Source organism: Mastigoproctus giganteus, chromosome 1, assembly GCF_048544385.1.
Source record: "Mastigoproctus giganteus isolate SK-2022 chromosome 1, ASM4854438v1, whole genome shotgun sequence".
Classification (NCBI taxonomy): Eukaryota; Metazoa; Arthropoda; class Arachnida; order Uropygi; family Thelyphonidae; genus Mastigoproctus; species Mastigoproctus giganteus.
The window spans coordinates 278,348,660-278,368,113 of record NC_143575.1 but is presented as its reverse complement, the minus strand read 5'-3'; the positions used below and the strand labels follow the sequence as shown (position 1 = coordinate 278,368,113).

The window sequence follows — 19,454 nt, the reverse complement described above, 5'->3', positions numbered from 1 at the left end:
TCATTTGCCACCTCTCAGCCCATCTGCTCAACCTTTCCAGATCCTGTTGCAGCAGTGTAGTGTCAGTAGTGTCCTTGACAACCCTGCCAACCTTTGTATCATCTGCAAACTTGGACATTAAGCTTGATATACCATCATCAATATCATTTATAAATACAGAAAACAATAATGGACCCAACACTGAGCCCTGAGGGACTCCACTAATAACATTAGTCCACGATGAGCAGTGTCCATTGATTACCACTCTCTGTCTTCTCCCATTCAACCACCCCTTTATCCATAGCAGCAATTTGCCTCCAATGTCACACTGCTCCAATTTGTGTAGCAGTCTTCCATGTGCAACAGTATCAAAAGCCTTTCTAAGATCCAAGTATATAATATCAAAGTTATTCCCTGCATCCAGTTCTTTTGTGACTGCATCATAGTATCCAATCAAGTTGGTCAGGCAAGACTTCCCCTTAACAAAACCATGCTGTGTCTGAGCTATAACTGAAGTCTTGTCTAAATGATCCTGCAGTGCTTCTTTAACCAGTGCCTCCATTAATTTTCCTGGAACAGAAGTTAAGCTCACAGGTCTATAGTTACTTGTGTCAGCCTTTGATCCTCCTTTGTGAATTGGGGTCACATTTGCACATTTCCAGTCTATGGGTACCTCCCCTGAGTCCAAGGAAGCTCTCATAATTATGGCTAAGGGTTTGCTTACTTCCTTTGCTGCCTCCTTTAATATAACTGGATAGATCCCATCCACCCCGGGTGCCTTTCTTGTGTTTATCTTCAACAGTTTCTCCTCCACTTTACTCCCAGTTATTTCAAGATTCTGTAGCTTACTGCTAGAGTTGAATACACCTCTGGCATTCCCCTTGCTGAATAACTCCTCATGTGTGAATGTCGATGCAAAATATTCATTTAGTTTGTTAGCTACCTGAGCAGGATCATCAACAGTTGACCCATCAATATCAAGTGGACCAATCTGATTCATCCCCTTCCTTCTAGAGTTTACATAAGTAAAGAACTCTTTGCTGTTTTTCTTTGCATCCCTTGCCAAGGATTTCTCGTAATCTGCCTTCGCCTGCCTAACCTCCTTTGTAACTTGGTTGCATATCAACTTGTATCTATCATAGGCTTCTGTGTCATGTGTTAATTTGTAAGTATCCCATGCATTTTTCTTCTCTGCCATATACCTCATTAGTTCATCTGACATCCATTTTGGCCTAAACCTTGAACAATATTTCTTAGTTGGTATGTAAAGCCTAGTAGCTTCCAAGATACGTTCTTTGAATGCTTCCCATTTTGAATTTGCTGTTGGTAACATCATCAGTTGGTCCCACTGTATAGAATTTAAATACTGTCTCAGTCCATCGTAGTCGCCTTTACGGAAGCAATAACCCTTCCCTTTACCCCTAATGGTAGTTACCTCTTTCAGTAAATCCCACTTCAGCACACTGTTATCACTGCCACCTAGTGGTTCATTTATCTGCAGATTCTTAATGCATGAAGAATCACTGCTGATAATCAAATCAAGAGTATTACTCCCTCTAGTTGCCTCCTGAACATGCTGATGTAGAAAACAATCATCCAATAAATCCACAAAAGCCCTGCTAGTGTGTGAGTAACCAGCCCCCAAATTCCAGTCAATATCTGGGAAATTAAAATCTCCCATTATAAGACTCTCTGATTTACTAGCCCACTCTATTTCCCTGTACAGTTCCTTATTATACTCATCAGAGTCATTAGGCCTATAGCACACTCCTACTCTCAATTTTGATCTCCCAATGCTTATGTCACACCAAACTGACTCAACACTGCACTGTCCAGCGATGTCGACTGGCTTCACTTCCTTGGTTTTTATGTGTTTCTTAACTAATAGCATAACCCCTCCCCCCTTCCTATCCTGTCTATCCTTTCTGTAGACGTACTCCCCAAATTGCAGTTCTGCATCCCTTATATCTGTGTGACACCACGTCTCTGATATCCCAACAATATCTGCCTTTGATGTTTTGAGCAATACCTCAAATTCATCAAATTTATTTACTAAACTCCTAGCATTGGTGTACACGCAAGTATACCTGCACCCGTTTCTATTCTTAGCTACCCTAACACAACCCATGTGTTTATTTGTACCGCAATGGCTCCCAGCAGTCTCTGAAATACCATGCATCTTGTTTTTCAGGCTTCTGCTCATTCTAATAGAAGTGGTGCAAGAATCTCTTTCACCTGTGCCAGTGGCTACTGTCAATCTATTGGTCTTTGTCTCCCCCCCAAGCTAGCAGTTTTCCGACCCACCTAACACTGCCTCGATAGCATCAGCAAATATTCTTGCACCCTTTCTATTTAAGTGTATCCCATCCCTGTAGAAGCAATCTCTCCTGTTAACAAGTACAGTCCAGGCTGAAAAAAATTCAGCACAACTATGTCACACCAAACTGACTCAACACTGCCCTGTCCATCGATGTCAACTGGCTTCACTTCCTTGGTTTTTATGTGTTTCTTAACTAATAGCATAACCCCTCCCCCCTTCCTATCCTGTCTATCCTTTCTGTAGACGTTGTACTCCCCAAATTGCAGTTCTGCATCCCTTATATCTGTGTGACACCACGTCTCTGATATCCCAACAATATCTGCCTTTGATGTTTTGAGCAATACCTCAAATTCATCAAATTTATTTACCAAACTCCTAGCATTGGTGTACACGCAGGTATACATGCACCTGTTTCTATTCTTAGCTACCCTAACACAACCCATGTGTTTACTTGTAACGCAATGACTACCAGCAGTCTCTGAAATATCCTGCATCTTGTTTTTCAGACTTCTGCTCATTTGAATAGAAGCAGTGCAAGAATCACTTCCACCTCTGCTAGTGGCTACTGTTAATCTATTAGTCCTTGTATCCCCCCCAACTAGCAGTTTTCCGACCCACCTAACACTGCCTCGACAGCATCAGCAAAAATTCTTGCACCCTTTCTATTTAAGTGTATCCCATCCCTGTAGAAGCAATCTCTCCTGTTAACAAGTACAGTCCAGGCTGAAAAAAATTCTACCCCTTGAGCCTTGCACAATCCCTCCAGGGCCGAATTGATCGACAAGGCTCTCATCATATACTCCCTCCTATCGTGTCTGGGCAGAATTGCAGACACTTTCAAGTTCAACCCTAATTCACGGCTTTTTTTCAACAGTGACCTGTACTTGCTAAGTAATTCCGCCGGTCTCCTACTCTTAATATCATTAGTGCCAACGTGTACAACTATATCACCTTTTGTGCCCTTAAAAGATGATATCCGCTCTACAACGTCATCAACCTTTGCCCCTGGCAGACATACCCTGGTCCTATTCCACCTATCCTTTTTACAAAGCATGTTCCCCGTTTCCCTGACAATAGAGTCACCAACAACTACTAGTTCCTGTGGGACCAGCGCATTCTGCCTAGGGGGCTGCCCCTGTGTTGCCTGATGACCAAGTGCAAGCTCTGGCGTTGATGTGGGCAGCTGAGAGCTTGATGGGCCCCTCAATTTATTTCCTTCGAGGGCATCCACCCTGTCCTTCAAGGTCTCATAAAGGCCCATAACAACGCTGAGTTGTCGCCTGATTTCCTTGCACTCCTTACATCGTGCACACACAAAGACATCCCCCTTGGCAGTATCATGTCCTGTACCCGACTGCTCCGCAAACATCAAGCAAACAGTGCATTTTAATAGACTGTGATTCAGAGGGCAACTGCCCCCCTCAGTTCTCCCCTGAACCACAGCACTCCCATTAGCTTGAGCCTTTTGCTTTGCTACTCTGGTCAGAGTCATGATTCCAATTTAATTCAATAAAATTTAAAACAAAAATTAAATCCTTAAGTTATATCCCAAAACAGTTATGTTATATATATATATATATTTTTTTTTTTTTTTTCGGTATCTAGTGTTCCCTTTATACAACTTCCGTATCACGTGTACCACTATAGTTATGTATTAATTATTTGTTACGATTAAGTCGTTATATATATTTATAGAGTTAAAAATACAATTTAATTGACAATAAAGTTTATCAAGATTAATAGATTTACTGATTAATTGACAATATTATATTATGCAGTATACTACACTAAGCTTATGCTATCGTGTAAAAATGGCGGGAATTCACGAACGGTATTTCTACGGACTCGTAAGTATTGATTAGCTTCGAAATCTCGCTATCTCAATTTAGAATAAACTAAGGATCCTGACTAGGTCTATAATCTACTTATAGAAGATAATTTGATATAACAATTGGTTAATAAATCGACTAAATTTGGTTAAAAGACTTCTCGTTCAATTTGTGACACGTGGATTTGATACCGTTACCGATACTAAGTAATATCTACGAAATCTCTGTCTAAGTTAAACTTTAAACTAAGTATCGTAACTAGGAATATAAAGCTACTCTAGAAAATAAGTTAATATGACAATTTAAACTAATAAAGCAGAAAATAAATCAGGAAAAACTTCTCTGTTTGAAGAGCTTTAAGGAGCAATGTCTGCACAGGCTAACCTCGCACCCAGACTTTGTTATTACAAAGTCATTCAGCTTTTAACTGTTGATAAAACTTCTGGCATTCCCTTCCCTAAAGAATTCCTCATGTGTGAATATAGATGCAAAATAACTCTTCAATTTGTCTGCAACCTGAGCAGGGACATAAACAGTTAACCTATAGACATCAAGTGGCCCAATGTGATTCAATCCTTTCCTTCTACTGTTAATATAAACATAGAAGTCTTTCCTGTTTTTCTTTGCCAGATGCTAATCATAATCTGCCTTAGCTTGCCTAACCTCCTTTTGGACTTGATTACAGACTAATTTATATCTACAATAGGCTTCAGTATCACCTGGAGATTTATATGCATCCCATGCACTTTTCTTCTCTGCCAGTCACCTCAATAGTTCATCTAACATCCATTTAGGTTAAACAGTATTTCTTCATTGGTATGAAAAGCCTAGTAGCTTCTTTGATTACATCCCATTTAGAATTTGCTATTGGCAAAATCATACGGTGGTCCTACTGCACAGAATTTAAAAACTGTTTGAGACCACTGTAATCACACATAAGAATGCAAAAGCGTTTCCCTTTATCCTTAACAGTAATGTCTTTAATTAAATTCCACATTAGTACACTATGATCACTGCCAACCAGTGGGTCTTTTAACTGCAGATTCTTAATGCATGAAGAATCACTGCTGATAACCAGATCAAGAGCATTGCTTCCTCTTGTTGCCTCTCTAACATGCTGCTGTAAAAAACAGTCATCCAAGAAATCCAAAAAAAAAAAAAACTTGCTAGTGTATGAGTGACCAGCCCATAAATTCCAGTCAACATCTGTAGTCAAAATCCTCCATGAGACATTCCAATTTGCTGGCCCATTCTATTTCTCTGTAAAGCTGTTTGGTATGCTAATCACAGTCATTAGGTCTATAACACACTCCTATTCTGAATTTTCCCAGGGCTTATATCATGCCAGACTTACTCAATATTTCACTGGCCATCCATATCAACTGGATGCACTGCCTTAGATTTAATATGCTTCTTAACTAAGAGAATAACTCCTCTCCCATCTGTCCTTGTACACACTGTACTTCCCATATTCAAATTCAGCATCACTTATACCTGAGTGAAGCTATGTTTCCACTATCCCTACAATGCCTGCATTTGATAATTTAATCAGTACTTCAAATTCATCAATTTTATTTGGAATGCTCCTAGAATTATAAATAAAATTAGTGTACATGCAAGTATATATTCACAAGTTCCTTCTCTTATTTATTTGTTCAATGATGTATTTACTTACAATGTATTTATTTGTTCCATGATGACCCACAGCAGGGCCTGAAATCCTAGATATCTTGCTTTCCAGATTGCTGTATATACCAATAGTAGCAGTGCAGGAATCGATTTCACCTCTGCCTGTGGCTTAGTTAAACTGTTAAGTCTGTGTATACCCTCAAGTTAGAGGTTTTTCGACCCATGACCTTGATAGCATCAGCAAATATTCTTGCACTCCCTCTATTCAAGTGTATCCCATCCCTGTAAAAAGTCTCTCCTAACATGCACAGACCACAGTGAGCAAAATTCTACCCCATGAGCCATGCATATTCTCTCGAGGTTTGAATCGATTAAAAAGACTCTTAACATTTTATCTCCCTCCTACCATATCTGGGTAGAATTGCAGTCACTTTCAAATTCAATCCTATCTAGCGACTTTTTCCCAACACTGCCCTGTACTTGTTAATTAAGTCCTCAGATCAAGGAATTCTCACCAAAACACTATCATTCGATAATGAATTCCATCAGGGCCTGCTGTGTTCTGCCTTATTTTGGCTAAGGCTTTCTGTAACCCTACAAAGGTATACTGATTGTACAATAACTGAGTAGTATGAAAATTAAGTTTATATCTTTTGATCTGTGTTTTATGTTTTTTAAGACTGCATCATATGAAGACATTGCTGACAGTTTTGCAAAAGTGTCTCCTAGTGTATTTGAAATTTCTTATGGTTCAGTTATACTCTTGTCCTTTTGAGTTCATCTCCATAAAGGGGGATACCCATTAAAATTTCAAAGTAGACAAAAAGGAGAGGGCATCTGATTCACTAGTCTTATAATTCTTGGTATACAAGGGAATGGTTTGGTGGAAGATAAATAGTCTATGGTAAGTGCATTCCTGCCATGGTGCATGCTGTAACTTCTTCCAGGGATGTTTGGAGCTGGATATATTTCGAAGGAATTCTAGAATTTACTACACAGACTGGACTGCTCATCTCTGTGAGCAGTCCAATCTTGTCTGTATATATTATAGTGTTTCATTATAATATTTATTTGTAGAGTTAGGTAAGTTTCTTGTAAACATACAGCAGTAGGATTGTAGAAATGAAGATCATTAATGTCATCGACATGGCTTCAGAGCCCACAAAAATTTCATCGAAGTACTGTATGAATTACATGGGCTTAGTTGTTTCTGATGATTTTCTTTGTGTTATCTTTTGTGCCATTCTGTTATGGATTTTTCTTTTTTTCAGAAATAACCAGTGTCCATGATATCAGTTGCATGAAGTTTAAGAACAGCTTCACCTCTATCTTTGTCCAAGAGACTGGTATTATACTGTACTTTTTCTATTACTGTGAGATTTTTGGAGGTTTTGGCCACTTGTGTCAAGGCTTCAGTTTAATGAGATTGTGATTGCTGTGTTATTTATTTGATCATTTTTTGGTGTTTTGGTTTGAAAAGGAGTTTTTGTGCCTGCCCTGTCTGCTACTGAGATATCACTCTGTGTTTCAATTGCTCTTAATTCTTTTGGTTTTGCTACTACAGCTGTGGTTGCAGCTGCATACGTTTGTGTGGTGGACGATAGTGGACTACTTTTTAGCTTCCTGGCACGTGACTTTGTATTCAGTCTTATTTTTTAATTTGCTTTTCTCTTTTCCACAGGGACCAGTCTTGAGAAAGCAGTGCATTTCCTTTACAGTTGAGACAATGTGGAGATTGCTCACTGCATTAGCATTAGTAGAGGCATTTGATGCAAGAAAGCAAGCTTATGCAGCATCAGCCAAAAAAAAAAAAAAAAAAGCCACTTCCACTTCACCCCTCTGTTCGTTCAAAATACCTGTCCAGCTGAGCCTGAAACTTATTTAGGCTATCAACCTCCACTACAAGGGATGGACGTCTGTTCCACCAACCAACCACCCACTGGCTAAAGGCAAATTTCCGCACGTCTATCCTACATCTGTCTTTCCTCAATTTGAATTTATGCCCTCTCAGGTGATTTTTCTGAGCTAGAGGAAGAATCCCATCAGCATTGAGCATGCTCAAACCATTCAAGGCTTTATACACCTCTATCAGATCACCTCGCTGGTGCCTAGTCTACAGACACTGTAATTTGCAAAACTTAAGCCTTTCTTCGTAAGAGCACCCCTTTGTTCCATTCACTAATCTTGTTGCCCTTCTCTGTACTCGTTCCAGCAGCTCTACATCCTTCTTGAAATGAGGCCTCCAGACCTGTATACAGTACTCTAGGTGTGGCCTGATCTTTGCCTTATACAAGGGAATAATCACCTCCTTATCCCTGCTGGAAAAATTCCTGTATATCATTGACAATACACCATGAGCTACTCTTGCAGCCCATCTGCACTGCTCAGAGAACTTCATATCTGCCTGCACAACCACCCCCAAGTCCCTTTCATTCTCTACCACTGTCAGTGTAGTACCACAGAGTTGATACGTTGCTCTGGGGTTGCTGTTTCCCATGTGTAGTACTTTACATTTGTCAATGTTAAACTTCATTTGCCACCTCTCAGCCCATCTGCTCAACCTTTCCAGATCCTGTTGCAGCAGCATGGTGTTAGTAGTGTCCTTGACAACCCTGCCAACCTTTGCATCGTCTGCAAACTTGGACATTAAGCTTGACATACCATCATCAATATCATTTATAAATACAGAAAACAATAATGGACCCAACACTGAGCCCCGAGGGACTCCACTAATAACATTAGTCCACGATGAGCAGTGTCCATTGATTACCACTCTCTGTCTTCTCCCCCTCAACCACCCCTTTATCCATAGCAGCAATTTGCCTCCAATGTCACGCTGCTCCAATTTGTGTAGCAGTTTTCCATGTGCAACAGTATCAAAAGCCTTTCTAAGATCCAAGTATATAATATCAAAGCTATTCCCTGCATCCAGTTCTTTTGTGACTGCATCATAGTATCCAATCATAGTATCATAGCATTCATTATGGGAGTGTTGATTCAAGCCACAGGCAGCACACACACACAGATATTCCTCTATATATTGTTTGGGAGTGGCCAAACTTCTGGCACTTGTAACATCTAATTGGCGCCTCCGTAGCCAGGTGGGAAGGAGCAGCAGTGCATAGCACACGTTTCTTGATTAGACCGGGGTTCGAGCCCGTCACCACCAAATACGGAGGATGCGGAAAGGTCAGGGAATGACCACCGCATATCCCGGAGCAATATGGCCTTAGTTGCTAATGCTCCTAAAAACCAAATAACAAACAACAAACAACATCTAATCGAATCCATAAGGTCCAGAAGGTATCTGGTTTGTGAAGTCCATTGTTGCACAGTTTCCTGGAGGATGACTTTTTCCTTCGAGGTTTCATGCCCCGCTACATGGAGGCAGGAGTACGTTGCTAGAGAGTGTAGAAGTAACACTGTAAGCAGGTAATGCTGCTAATGTAAATTTCACTAAAGAGATTGCTTGGAAAGTACTGCTTGGAATGCCCAGTCAATGGAGGCTTACTGAAACCAAGAAATGAAAGGCATGATGTGTTACACTTGGCAAGTCCATACATAGGCTGTATGAACTTGTTAAGTGTAACACATTCACAGAAGAAGACTTGAAGTTACAAGGCCTTCAACAGGCATGATTCTGATCTGATAGACCAATCAGCATGCACTGTTAGACTGGAAGAGTAGATCATGAACCACGTGAAAGAAACTGGTTAAAGCACCCAAAGGACAGCAACAAATAGAAGAACACAATTTGTGGAGAATTTTATGCTAACTAGCTTTATCCATCTCACTCTCAAATGTTACAAGATCTTACGGGTGCCTCCGTAGCCAAGTGGGAAGGAGCAGCAGTGTGTAGCACACGCTTCTTGATTAGACCGGGGTTTGAGCCCGTCACCACCAAATACGGAGGATGCGGAAAGGTCAGAGAATGACCACCGCATAATATCCCGGAGCAATATGGCCTTAGTTGCTAATGCTCCTAATAAAAAAAAAAAAAAAAAAAAAAACACCAACAAAAACAAGACCTTGCCAAAGCTGATTTCCAACCAGAGCAGCTTTTTGTACTTGGTTTCTATGACGATGTGCTTGCAGTACTCTTTTTCTACCATCCATGTTGAATTTAACAACATTATTACAATCATGAAATATGTATAATTAGTGGTAAGGAACTGTTCATGTAGCCAGTAACCTGCAAGAATCCATGTGGACCACAACCTATAGCATTTTATCTGTTTTGGACCAGGTCAGTAAAAGGTTGGATTCCCCTGGTTTAATCAGTCTTTTTGTTATAACTAGAAGATTAATCAGGGAAGGGCTGGCACTAGGGGTGCGCAAGTGAGACACTAGTTACATGCACCACCAAAATAGGCACTGATAGATGTGCTACTGCATATATATGCAGTGTTAAGATATGATATGAATTAGATGCCTTTGCAAGGTTTTGCCTCAGGCACCACAAACACTAGCGCCAGCCCTACACTACAGAATCCTGTTCAGATTTTTAAAAGCATGATTTCTGCACATGTTCTGCCTCAGTTTATATTATTATCAATAGTAGTGGCATATGATCGAAAGCAAACTTATAAAACATAAACAAAAAAAAAAAAAAAAAAAATTCCCACAACCTATAATATCTCCTCCAATAAATTGTCTAGTACTTCCTTTCGTTGGTTAGATAGAAACTATCTGAATGAGCATTCAAGTTCTGTCTAAATTGTTACCTAAAGTCAGTATTTTACGATTCAAAAATAAATACTTATAATGACACATACCTGTATTTCATACAGATGAGCAATGTGGAAGCGAACTGTAAAGGGAAAAAAAAAAAAATATATATATATATCTATATATACAGATCAAGTAATAGCAGCAAATTCCACATAACAAACAGTTTATAGTCAGAAGAAAAAAAATCACTCATCATTACCATGTATACAATTTGCTATTCTTTACCTGAGAAAATATTTCTTCTCATGAAACCCAAAAATGGCATAACTATTCAACCTAATGTTTGCAATTCTGGTGCAGTTAGTTTCTAATACTGAAATCTGGTGAAATAGCATATTACAGTTCAGAAATCTAGTAAAACTGTGATAAATTAAATATCAAAAATATAATGAAAAGGACACTTGTCTATATTTGTTAAAGTGATTTGTTTTAGAAAAAAAAAAAAAAAAAAACCAACTTCACTGAAACTTGAGCATCAAAGGTCAATCAAGTGTTTGACTCTGTATGTTATCACAATTCTGCATACCTTCATTAACAAGACAGTTTTGGTTAGTGAGTGACATTCACAGTATGTTAAATCATAGCCATGCAGGGATTTTCAAATTAAAAAAAAAAAAAAAGTGTTCAAGTTTGCCAGCTTTCTGAACAAATACATGAAAAGAAAGTTCTACATTTATGCAGATCCTCTGTTTCTTTGTGTATCTTGCATGAGTAGAACTTCATGCTGCAAATTTGACATCACTTATTGACCAAAACTTTCTATTGCCAATCAGCATGGAGTTGTACTGAAATATTTGGTTGGCCTTTAATGATAAGTTTCAGATAAGTTTTTTCAAAGAATAAACCTGCTTAACAAATGCAAACAAGTGTCCTTTTCATTTTTACTTATTATGTGTATTCAAATCAATGACCACATACAATATAATCCATCACCAATGAAAGGAATGTAAACAAAACTGATATGAAATGCTTATTTATTATACTAAATATATCATATAAGAAATATGACTATTGCAAAATTAAACATAACAAATTAGAATAAACAAATGATTTCCTTGAACATGCTTTTAAACAAGTCTTTGACGTCATGGGTTATTCCATCAAGAAAAAGTGAATTATCCACAGAAATAAGTAAATGTTTATTTTTAGGATGTTACGAGACCTTTCTCAAATCTTGTTCATATGCACTAATACTCCAAATGATGCAAGAAAGCAAGTTTATATAGCATAAGCAAAAAAAAAAAAAAAAAACCTACACATTTCACCCATCCATATACCCTTCAAGAATTTGTCTAGTTCTTTGAATTTATTCCTTCCTAACAGATGGAAGCCTATTCCAACAATAAACCACAGACTGACTGAAGGAAAATTTTCACACATCTAACCAACAGCCATCCTTCCTTAACTTCAATTTATGGTCCCTCATGTGTGTTGTCTTAGCAAGTGGAAGAATGCCATTACATTCAGCTTACTCAATCCATTGAGGCTTTAAACTTCACAATCAGATCTCCCCATAGGTGCCTAGTCTTGGCATACTGAAATTTGGAAACGAAGCATTTTAGGTAAGAACACCCTTTTGTTTGCTTCACCACTCTGGTTGCCCTTCTCTGCACAACTATATCTACATCTTTCATAAAGAGAGGAAGCAGCTCTACATCCTTCCTAAAGTGAGGCCTCCAGAAATGTATACAGTACTCAAGATGCAGCCAAACCATAGCCTAAAACAAAGGGATAATTACCTCATTATCCCTGAAAGCAAAATTTCTGTATATCATTGACAAAACCACATGAGCTGTCCTGGCAGCTTGTCTGACTGCTCAGAGAACTTCATGTCTGACTGCACTATTACTCCCAGATCTTTTCCATTCTACATTACGATGAATGTAGTACCACACAGTTGGTAAGTCACTCTGTTTACTGCTAGCAATGTGCAGTACCTTATATTTATCAATGGTAAACTTTTAACTTCCATTTCTCAGCCCATCGACCCAATTTTCCCAGGTCTTGCAGCAGTAGCTCACCCTGATGATTGTCATTAATCACCCTGCCTACCTTTGTATCATTTCTAAACTTAGACATTAAACCTGATATACCTATTGATGACTGTTTTCTGCAGCAGCATGTTCAAGAAGCAACCAGAGAGGGTAATACTCTTGATCTGGTTAGCAGTGATCATTAGTGTATTAAGAATTTGCAGATAAAGGAACCATTAGGAGGCAGTGATCACAGTGTACTGATTTGGAATTTACTTAAAGATATAATTACCATCAGGGGTAAAGGAAGGGGTTTTTGCTTCCGTAAAGGTGACCACAGTAGTCTCAGACAGTTTTTAAATTCTGTACAGTGGGACAAACTGATGATGTTACCAACAGGAAATTCTAAGTACGAAGCATTCAAGGAATTAATAGTGGAAGCTAATAAACATTTCATACCTATTAAGAAATATTGTTCAAGGTATAGGCCTAAATGTTTGTCAAATGAACTAATGAGATTCGTGGCAGAGAAGAAAAATGCATGGCATGCATATAAATTATCAGGCGACACAGAAGCCTATGATATATATAAGCTAGTCTGTAATCACCTCGCAAAGGAGGTTAGGCAGGCGAAGGCAGATTACGAGAAATCTTGGGCAAAGGATGCTAAGAAACAAAGCAAAGAGATCTTTACTTATATAAACTCTAAAAGCAAGGAGATGAATCTGATTGGAACACTTGATATCGATGGTTCGATTGTTGATGATCCTGCTCAGATAACAAACAAACTGAGTGAGTATTTTGCATCTACATTCAAACATGAGGAGTTATTAAGGTTTGAAAATGCCACAAGGTTATCAAATTGTAACAGGGTACTTAATGATTTTGTAATAACTGAGAACAAAGTGGAGGAGAAATTGAAGTTAAACATAAGAAAGGCACCTGGGGTGGATGGGATCTATCCAGTTAAATTAAAGGAGGAGGCAAAGGAAGTAAGCAAACCCTTAGCCATAATTATGAGAGCATCCTTGGATTCAAGGGAGGTCCTTATGGACTGGAGATGAGGAAATGTGTCTCCAATTCACAAAGGGTGACAAGTAATTACAGACCAGTTTAACTTCTATTCTGGGTAAAATAATGGAGTCACTGGTTAAAGATGCATTGCAGGATCATATAGACAAGACTGCAGCAATAATTCAGACACAGTGGGTTTGTTAAGGGAAAGGCTTGTCTGACAAATTTGATAGCACATTATGATGTGGTTATAAAGGAACTGGATGAAAAAAATAATTTTGATATCATATACTTGGATTTCAGGAAAGCTTTTGACACTGTTGCGCATGGAAGACTACTGAACAAAATGGAGCAGAAGTTGCTACAATGCATAAAAAGATGGTTGAGTGGGAGAAGACAGAGGGTGGTAATCAATGGGTGCTGCTCTTCGTGGACTAATGTTATTAGTGGAGTCCCACAGGGTTCGGTGTTCGGTCCACTCTTGTTTTGTATATTTATCAATGATATTAATGAAGGCGTATCAGGCTTAGTATCGAAGTTTGCAGATGATTAGCATTAGCATTAGTAGAGGCATTTTATGCAAGAAAGCAAGCTTATGCAGCATCAGCCAAAAAAAAAAAAAAAAAAAAAAACCACTTCCACTTCACCCCTCTGTTCGTTCAAAATACCTGTCCAGCTGAGCCTTAAACTTATTTTAGGCTATCAACCTCCACCACAAGGGATGGAAGTCTGTTCCACCAACCAACCACCCGCTGGCTAAAGGCAAATTTCCGCACGTCTATCCTACATCTGTCTTTCCTCAATTTGAATTTATGCCCTCTCAGGCGATTTTTCTGAGCTAGAGGAAGAATCCCATCAGCATTGAGCATGCTTAAACCATTCAAGGCTTTATACACCTCTAATTGGGAGAGCAGTAGAGACAACAGATGAATCTGACAGAATGAGGTAGAGAGATTTTAAGCCAGAGAAGGTCGAAAAGAGGAGACCAAATTACCAAGTCTCTGATAGGGAAATTCGGAATGGACACATGCATAAGTACCACCTTTGAGACGAAAGAAATCATACAGCGAATAATTTGGGCAACTGAAAGCAGTAGTTGAATCAACCGATAACTGAGATTCTGTCAGAAAAAAAGTACATAGGGTTTGGCAGACTGCAAGTAGAAATGGACATCGTGAGATTAGAACTGAGATCACATATATTTGTGAAATGGACTAGGAAGTGCTTGGGAGGTTTAGATATTTTCGCAGATAAGATAACTCTATTAGTTTGACAATTCATGGTGTATTCAATAGTATGAAATCTGCTCTACAAATATTGTAGATTTTATATATAAAATGTACAATATTTGTAGAATTCTTTCGACAATTTACAATATTTGTAGAATTTGCAAAATATACAATATATGAAGTACATACTAAATTAACAAATCTATTGTAAGCACCATATGCTACATTGTGTTAAAATTAGAAGAAATATTTTGAAAATCTTAAGTGTGGCAACTTGTAAGACTATCTAGTCATGCATGCTGTCTCTGCCCCCTTCTTGTAAATCATGTTTTAGAGGAAGCAAAATCTGTAAATTAAAAGTACATTAATTCCGTGAAATAAATGTGATATAAAAAAAAATATACAATAAAACCTTAATTTTCAGCAACCCCGGGGTTCTTTGGTGCTAGCAGGATTTTTTACACAATGGATACCTCATTTTAGGAATGATGTAGAGCTGCTGGAAAGAGTACAGAGAAGGACACCAATATTGGTGAGGGGAACAAAGCGATGCTCTTACCAAGAAAGGCTAAAGTTCTGCAAATGGTGCATGTGGGAATAAATTTTTCTTCTTCAAATTTTCGTATACATGAAATATTTTGTTTCAATAAACTAATGAAAATATTAAAAATTGCACATTACTTCAAAATCCAAAGGTAGTGCAGCATGGTGCAAATGAATTTCCTTTCCAATGCATTGCCTGGTATTGCACCACTTTCAACAGCTTTAGCTATAATACAACTTTGAAAATTGATATATTTTTCAGTCAAAACATGAAATAATTTTACAACTGTTCTGTCTGCGTGTTGTCACTAGAGCACCTGCTATCTGATAAGGGGCCAATAAGTCCTGAAACATACTGTCATAGCATACTTAACTTTTTAACAAATGCCAGAACCTTTAATATGTTTGAAAGAATTGGTAATGAAATAACAGGGCAACTCATTGCAAAGGAAAGTTTGTTTTCTTGTGAGAATTAAGACCATGGCATTACAGTTTAAATACTGAAGGCCTGAAAATACAGATTAAAAGACAAAACAGACCTGAAAACAACTCATAAAAAAAAAAAACAACAAATATCACTCTTTTTGCATGAATTCTTAAAAGAGAAGCAAGGTTATTTTTTTAATGAAAACGACAAACACAAAAGGTATCAGGCTTAATGTCCAATTTGTAGATGATACAAGGGTTGGCAGGGTTGCTAATGACAGTACGCTACTGCAACAGAAAGTTGGACAGATGGGCTGAGAGGTGGAAACTGAAGTATAACATTGACAAATGCAAAGTAATGCATGTGGGTAGCAGTAACTCCAGAGAAGCAAGCCAACTGTGCAGTACTACACTCAGGGTAGTAGAGAATGAAAAAGACCTGAGGGGTAACTGTGCAGTCAGATATGAAGTTTGAGCAGTTCATGAAGTCTTATCAATGATATACAGGAACCTTGCTAGCAGCAATGAGGAGACTATTATCCCTTTATATAAGACAATGGTCGGGCCACACCTTAAGTACTGCATGCAGGTCTGGAGACCTCATTTTAGGAATGATGTAGAGCTGCTGGAAAGAGTACAGAGAAGGACACCAATATTGGTGAGGGGAACAAAGCGATGCTCTTACCAAGAAAGGCTAAAGATCTGCAAATTGCAACATCTGAAGACTGGGCACCTGCGAGGTGATTTAATTGAGGTGTATAAGGTCTATTATTCACCTTAGGGGACAAATTTAAATTGAGGAAAGACAGTTGCAGAATAGACATGTGGAAATTTGCCTTTAGCCAGTGAGTGGTTACCTACTGGAACAAACTTGCCTCTGTCATCAGAAGTTGATAGCTTAAGCAGATTCAAGGAAGAACTGGACAAAGTTTTGGAGTGAATGGATAGGTGAAATGGGAAGTTTTTTTTTGCTTATGTTGTATAAGCTTGCTTTCTTGTGTCATATGCCACTACTAATGCTAATAATTAGTGATAACTGTTTACATTTAAATTACACACTTTATGAAAGAAATTGAAATCACCATTAAAATGTCACTAATGTTTCCTGAAATGGCTTTTACTACTACTACTTCTTGAGAAAAATCAAAATGTGCACAAATTTTTAAAGATATATGGAGTGCACTAACAAAATGTTTAAAAAAATGCAAGACAATGTAACTTTTTGTGGCAGTTATTACAAACTATCAGTATAAATTTTAAAATTAAATTGCATGCCTAATGGCTAGCAAACTGAATCTAAATACCATGAAAATTTCATCCCCTTAAAAATTATCTATATGGATAATTAAGGGCCTCAGTATCATCAAGGTACCATAAGGTCTTTCTGAATGAAAGATCACAGCATTTCAATAATCCATAAATCCCAGGGGGAAAAATTTGCTTTTTATTTAAGATGCAGGTGTATTTTCCACTAGAGGAGACTTACTTCACAACCTGAAAATGAGGAATTTTGTAGCCATCTGTCATAAATAAGTACATAACTCAGTCTCTTGCCAACTATTCTCCAATATACAGTAATGTTTATAGCTCTCCTTTTTCAACAGCCATTTCTATATATTTAATTGAGATAAATTAGTAAATAAAGTTGTTGCTGATGTTGTTTGTTCAAAAGTAGCAGTAATAGTTTTCAAGATGCCTTGTGGTTAGGGAAATTCAACAAGACCATATTACTTATGGTCTTATTAATTATTGGAATGTTAATTATTGAAATTCTGCTAATTGCTAAATAAATAAGATTACACAGATCCAACTTTTTCTACAGTAATACAGTGTGTGTGTGCTACTTACTGTAATCACAGATTTTATCATTTGTGTAATGTTATCACTTTTACAACGTCCCAATCAGACTTATGCTACGTGTCTAGTTACTTCTTTTGCTTCATACAGTTCACATATTTTTGTGTTGTTACATCATTGAAAAAAAAAAATAAACATAAAATAATAATAATAATAATATACTGTATCTGTATCCATAACAATATAACTGTTTTACAGTAGAGCATTAAACCTTTTCAAACTCTTGATTATAATATATATATTTTTTTTTTTTTTTCTGGTTTTGTTTTTAGTTATTAGTATGGATTTTTTTTTTTTTTTTTTAAATGAAAACCCCAAACACAAAAAGGTATTAGAACCTATAATAATTATTATCATGCAAGGATTGATATTAGAAAACAGAAAAGGGCTCTTGTTCACACTGGACTTGAATTTCTGTAATTTATAATTTTCAGGAGAATGCGAAGGAAGGTTGTTTCAGAAAGCTGAAGTTGAAAGAATATACGAGGAAGAAGAAAAGTTGGTTCTGCGAGTTTTAAATTGGACAGTAAATGGACATTAACTAGTTGTGGTACAGATAGTGATTTCGAAGACAGAGAGGGGGGAATTACAGAAGCCAACTCAGAAGAAGAATCCATGGAAATATCTATAGTTTTCAAAAGGCATGCAACAGAAACAGAACAATAATTAACATGACTGCCCTGCCCTCTTTTAAACGCAGGCTAGAAGCCCGAGACAGGTTTCTAGCCTCCATTCAAACTACTCACTGTGTATAATTTGAGATTTATACACAGTGAATAGTTAATTTAGAAAAAAAGTAAAAGAGACTAACTAAAAGTCTACTTTTCTTCTGAGTTTTCCTCTTTCATCTAGGGAAAAAGATAAAACCCAGTTTTCTAGCTGAAGAGGATGCAGTATTTGTGATGTGCTTCTGTAGCCGAGTGGGCAGTAGCGGGAGTGCAGTAGCACACACTCTTTGATTAGACCGGGGTTCAAGCCCCTGACTGCTGAATACGGTCGATCTGCCAACCCGCACTGGACCAGCGTGGCAGATTATGGTCCATTTCCCTCAGCATGAATTGTTGAGGAGGCTTCCATCCTGCAGTGGGTTGATAATGGCTGCACTTTACTTTATGCCAAGAGAGAGAGAGAGATTAGAAATCAGCATAATTCCTAATAGACATATGCAATCTTATCTAGAAATTCGAGTGTCATCAAAGACTAGCATAGTAGCTGTAGACTCCTTTTTTGGAAGATATAAAACAGGACTAATTGTTAGAACGAATGAAATTAAGTTATCTTTGCCCCACTGGAAAATTACCTGAAGATTAGCATTTAAGGAATTGGCGGTGGATATTCGAGAAGTTTAAGATTTTTGTATAGAGAGCAAGGTTTCTAAAACTGGAAAGTGCTATCCTCAGCAAAAGAAGACTATTAATATACATGAGGAAAATAGTAAGAGAAAGAACTGTATCTTGGGGTATACCAGCATTAGTGGAGAAATTAAAAGACAGAGAGCCATTTCCCATCACTCACAAGACAGTAAATGGGAGAAAACTGTATATCCAATTAAAAAAAAAAAAAAAAAAAAAACTTGGAAATCCAAAAGATGGAAGCATGTTAAGAAGACCTTTATGTCAAACATGATCAAAAGCCTTAGAAATGTCAAGAGTGACTACTTCAATTTCACCAAGCTTTTCCATAGAAATTGTCCATATAGGGGCAACATAATATCACCAGTGGAGCGACACAATTATAAAATTATTATACTAACAAATGGACGATATTTTGGCAATCACTGGTCAGACAAAAGGTTTCAAGATAGTTTTTGAGCTGCCAGATAATGGATTTCCCCATTACTATGGAAAGAGTAGAGATAAGTGCAGTGGGAAAATAACTGGATCCAGAGGGATCTGCCACCTTTTTAGGAACTGAAAAGATATTA

At 37.7% G+C, this 19,454-nt stretch overlaps 1 protein-coding gene across 5 annotated transcripts in view; it reads right to left on the bottom strand.

Annotated features, from left to right (window-relative positions):
• Utx (Utx histone demethylase) overlaps positions 1–19,454 on the bottom strand; it is a 758,689-nt gene that overhangs the window by 274,126 nt on the left and 465,109 nt on the right. For all 5 annotated transcript variants that reach the window (XM_090377749.1, XM_090377755.1, XM_090377761.1 and 2 more), the window contains one exon: positions 10,533–10,567. In XM_090377749.1, the coding sequence (XP_090233875.1) occupies positions 10,533–10,567 (35 nt within the window). The remainder of the gene's footprint in view (positions 1–10,532; positions 10,568–19,454) is intronic.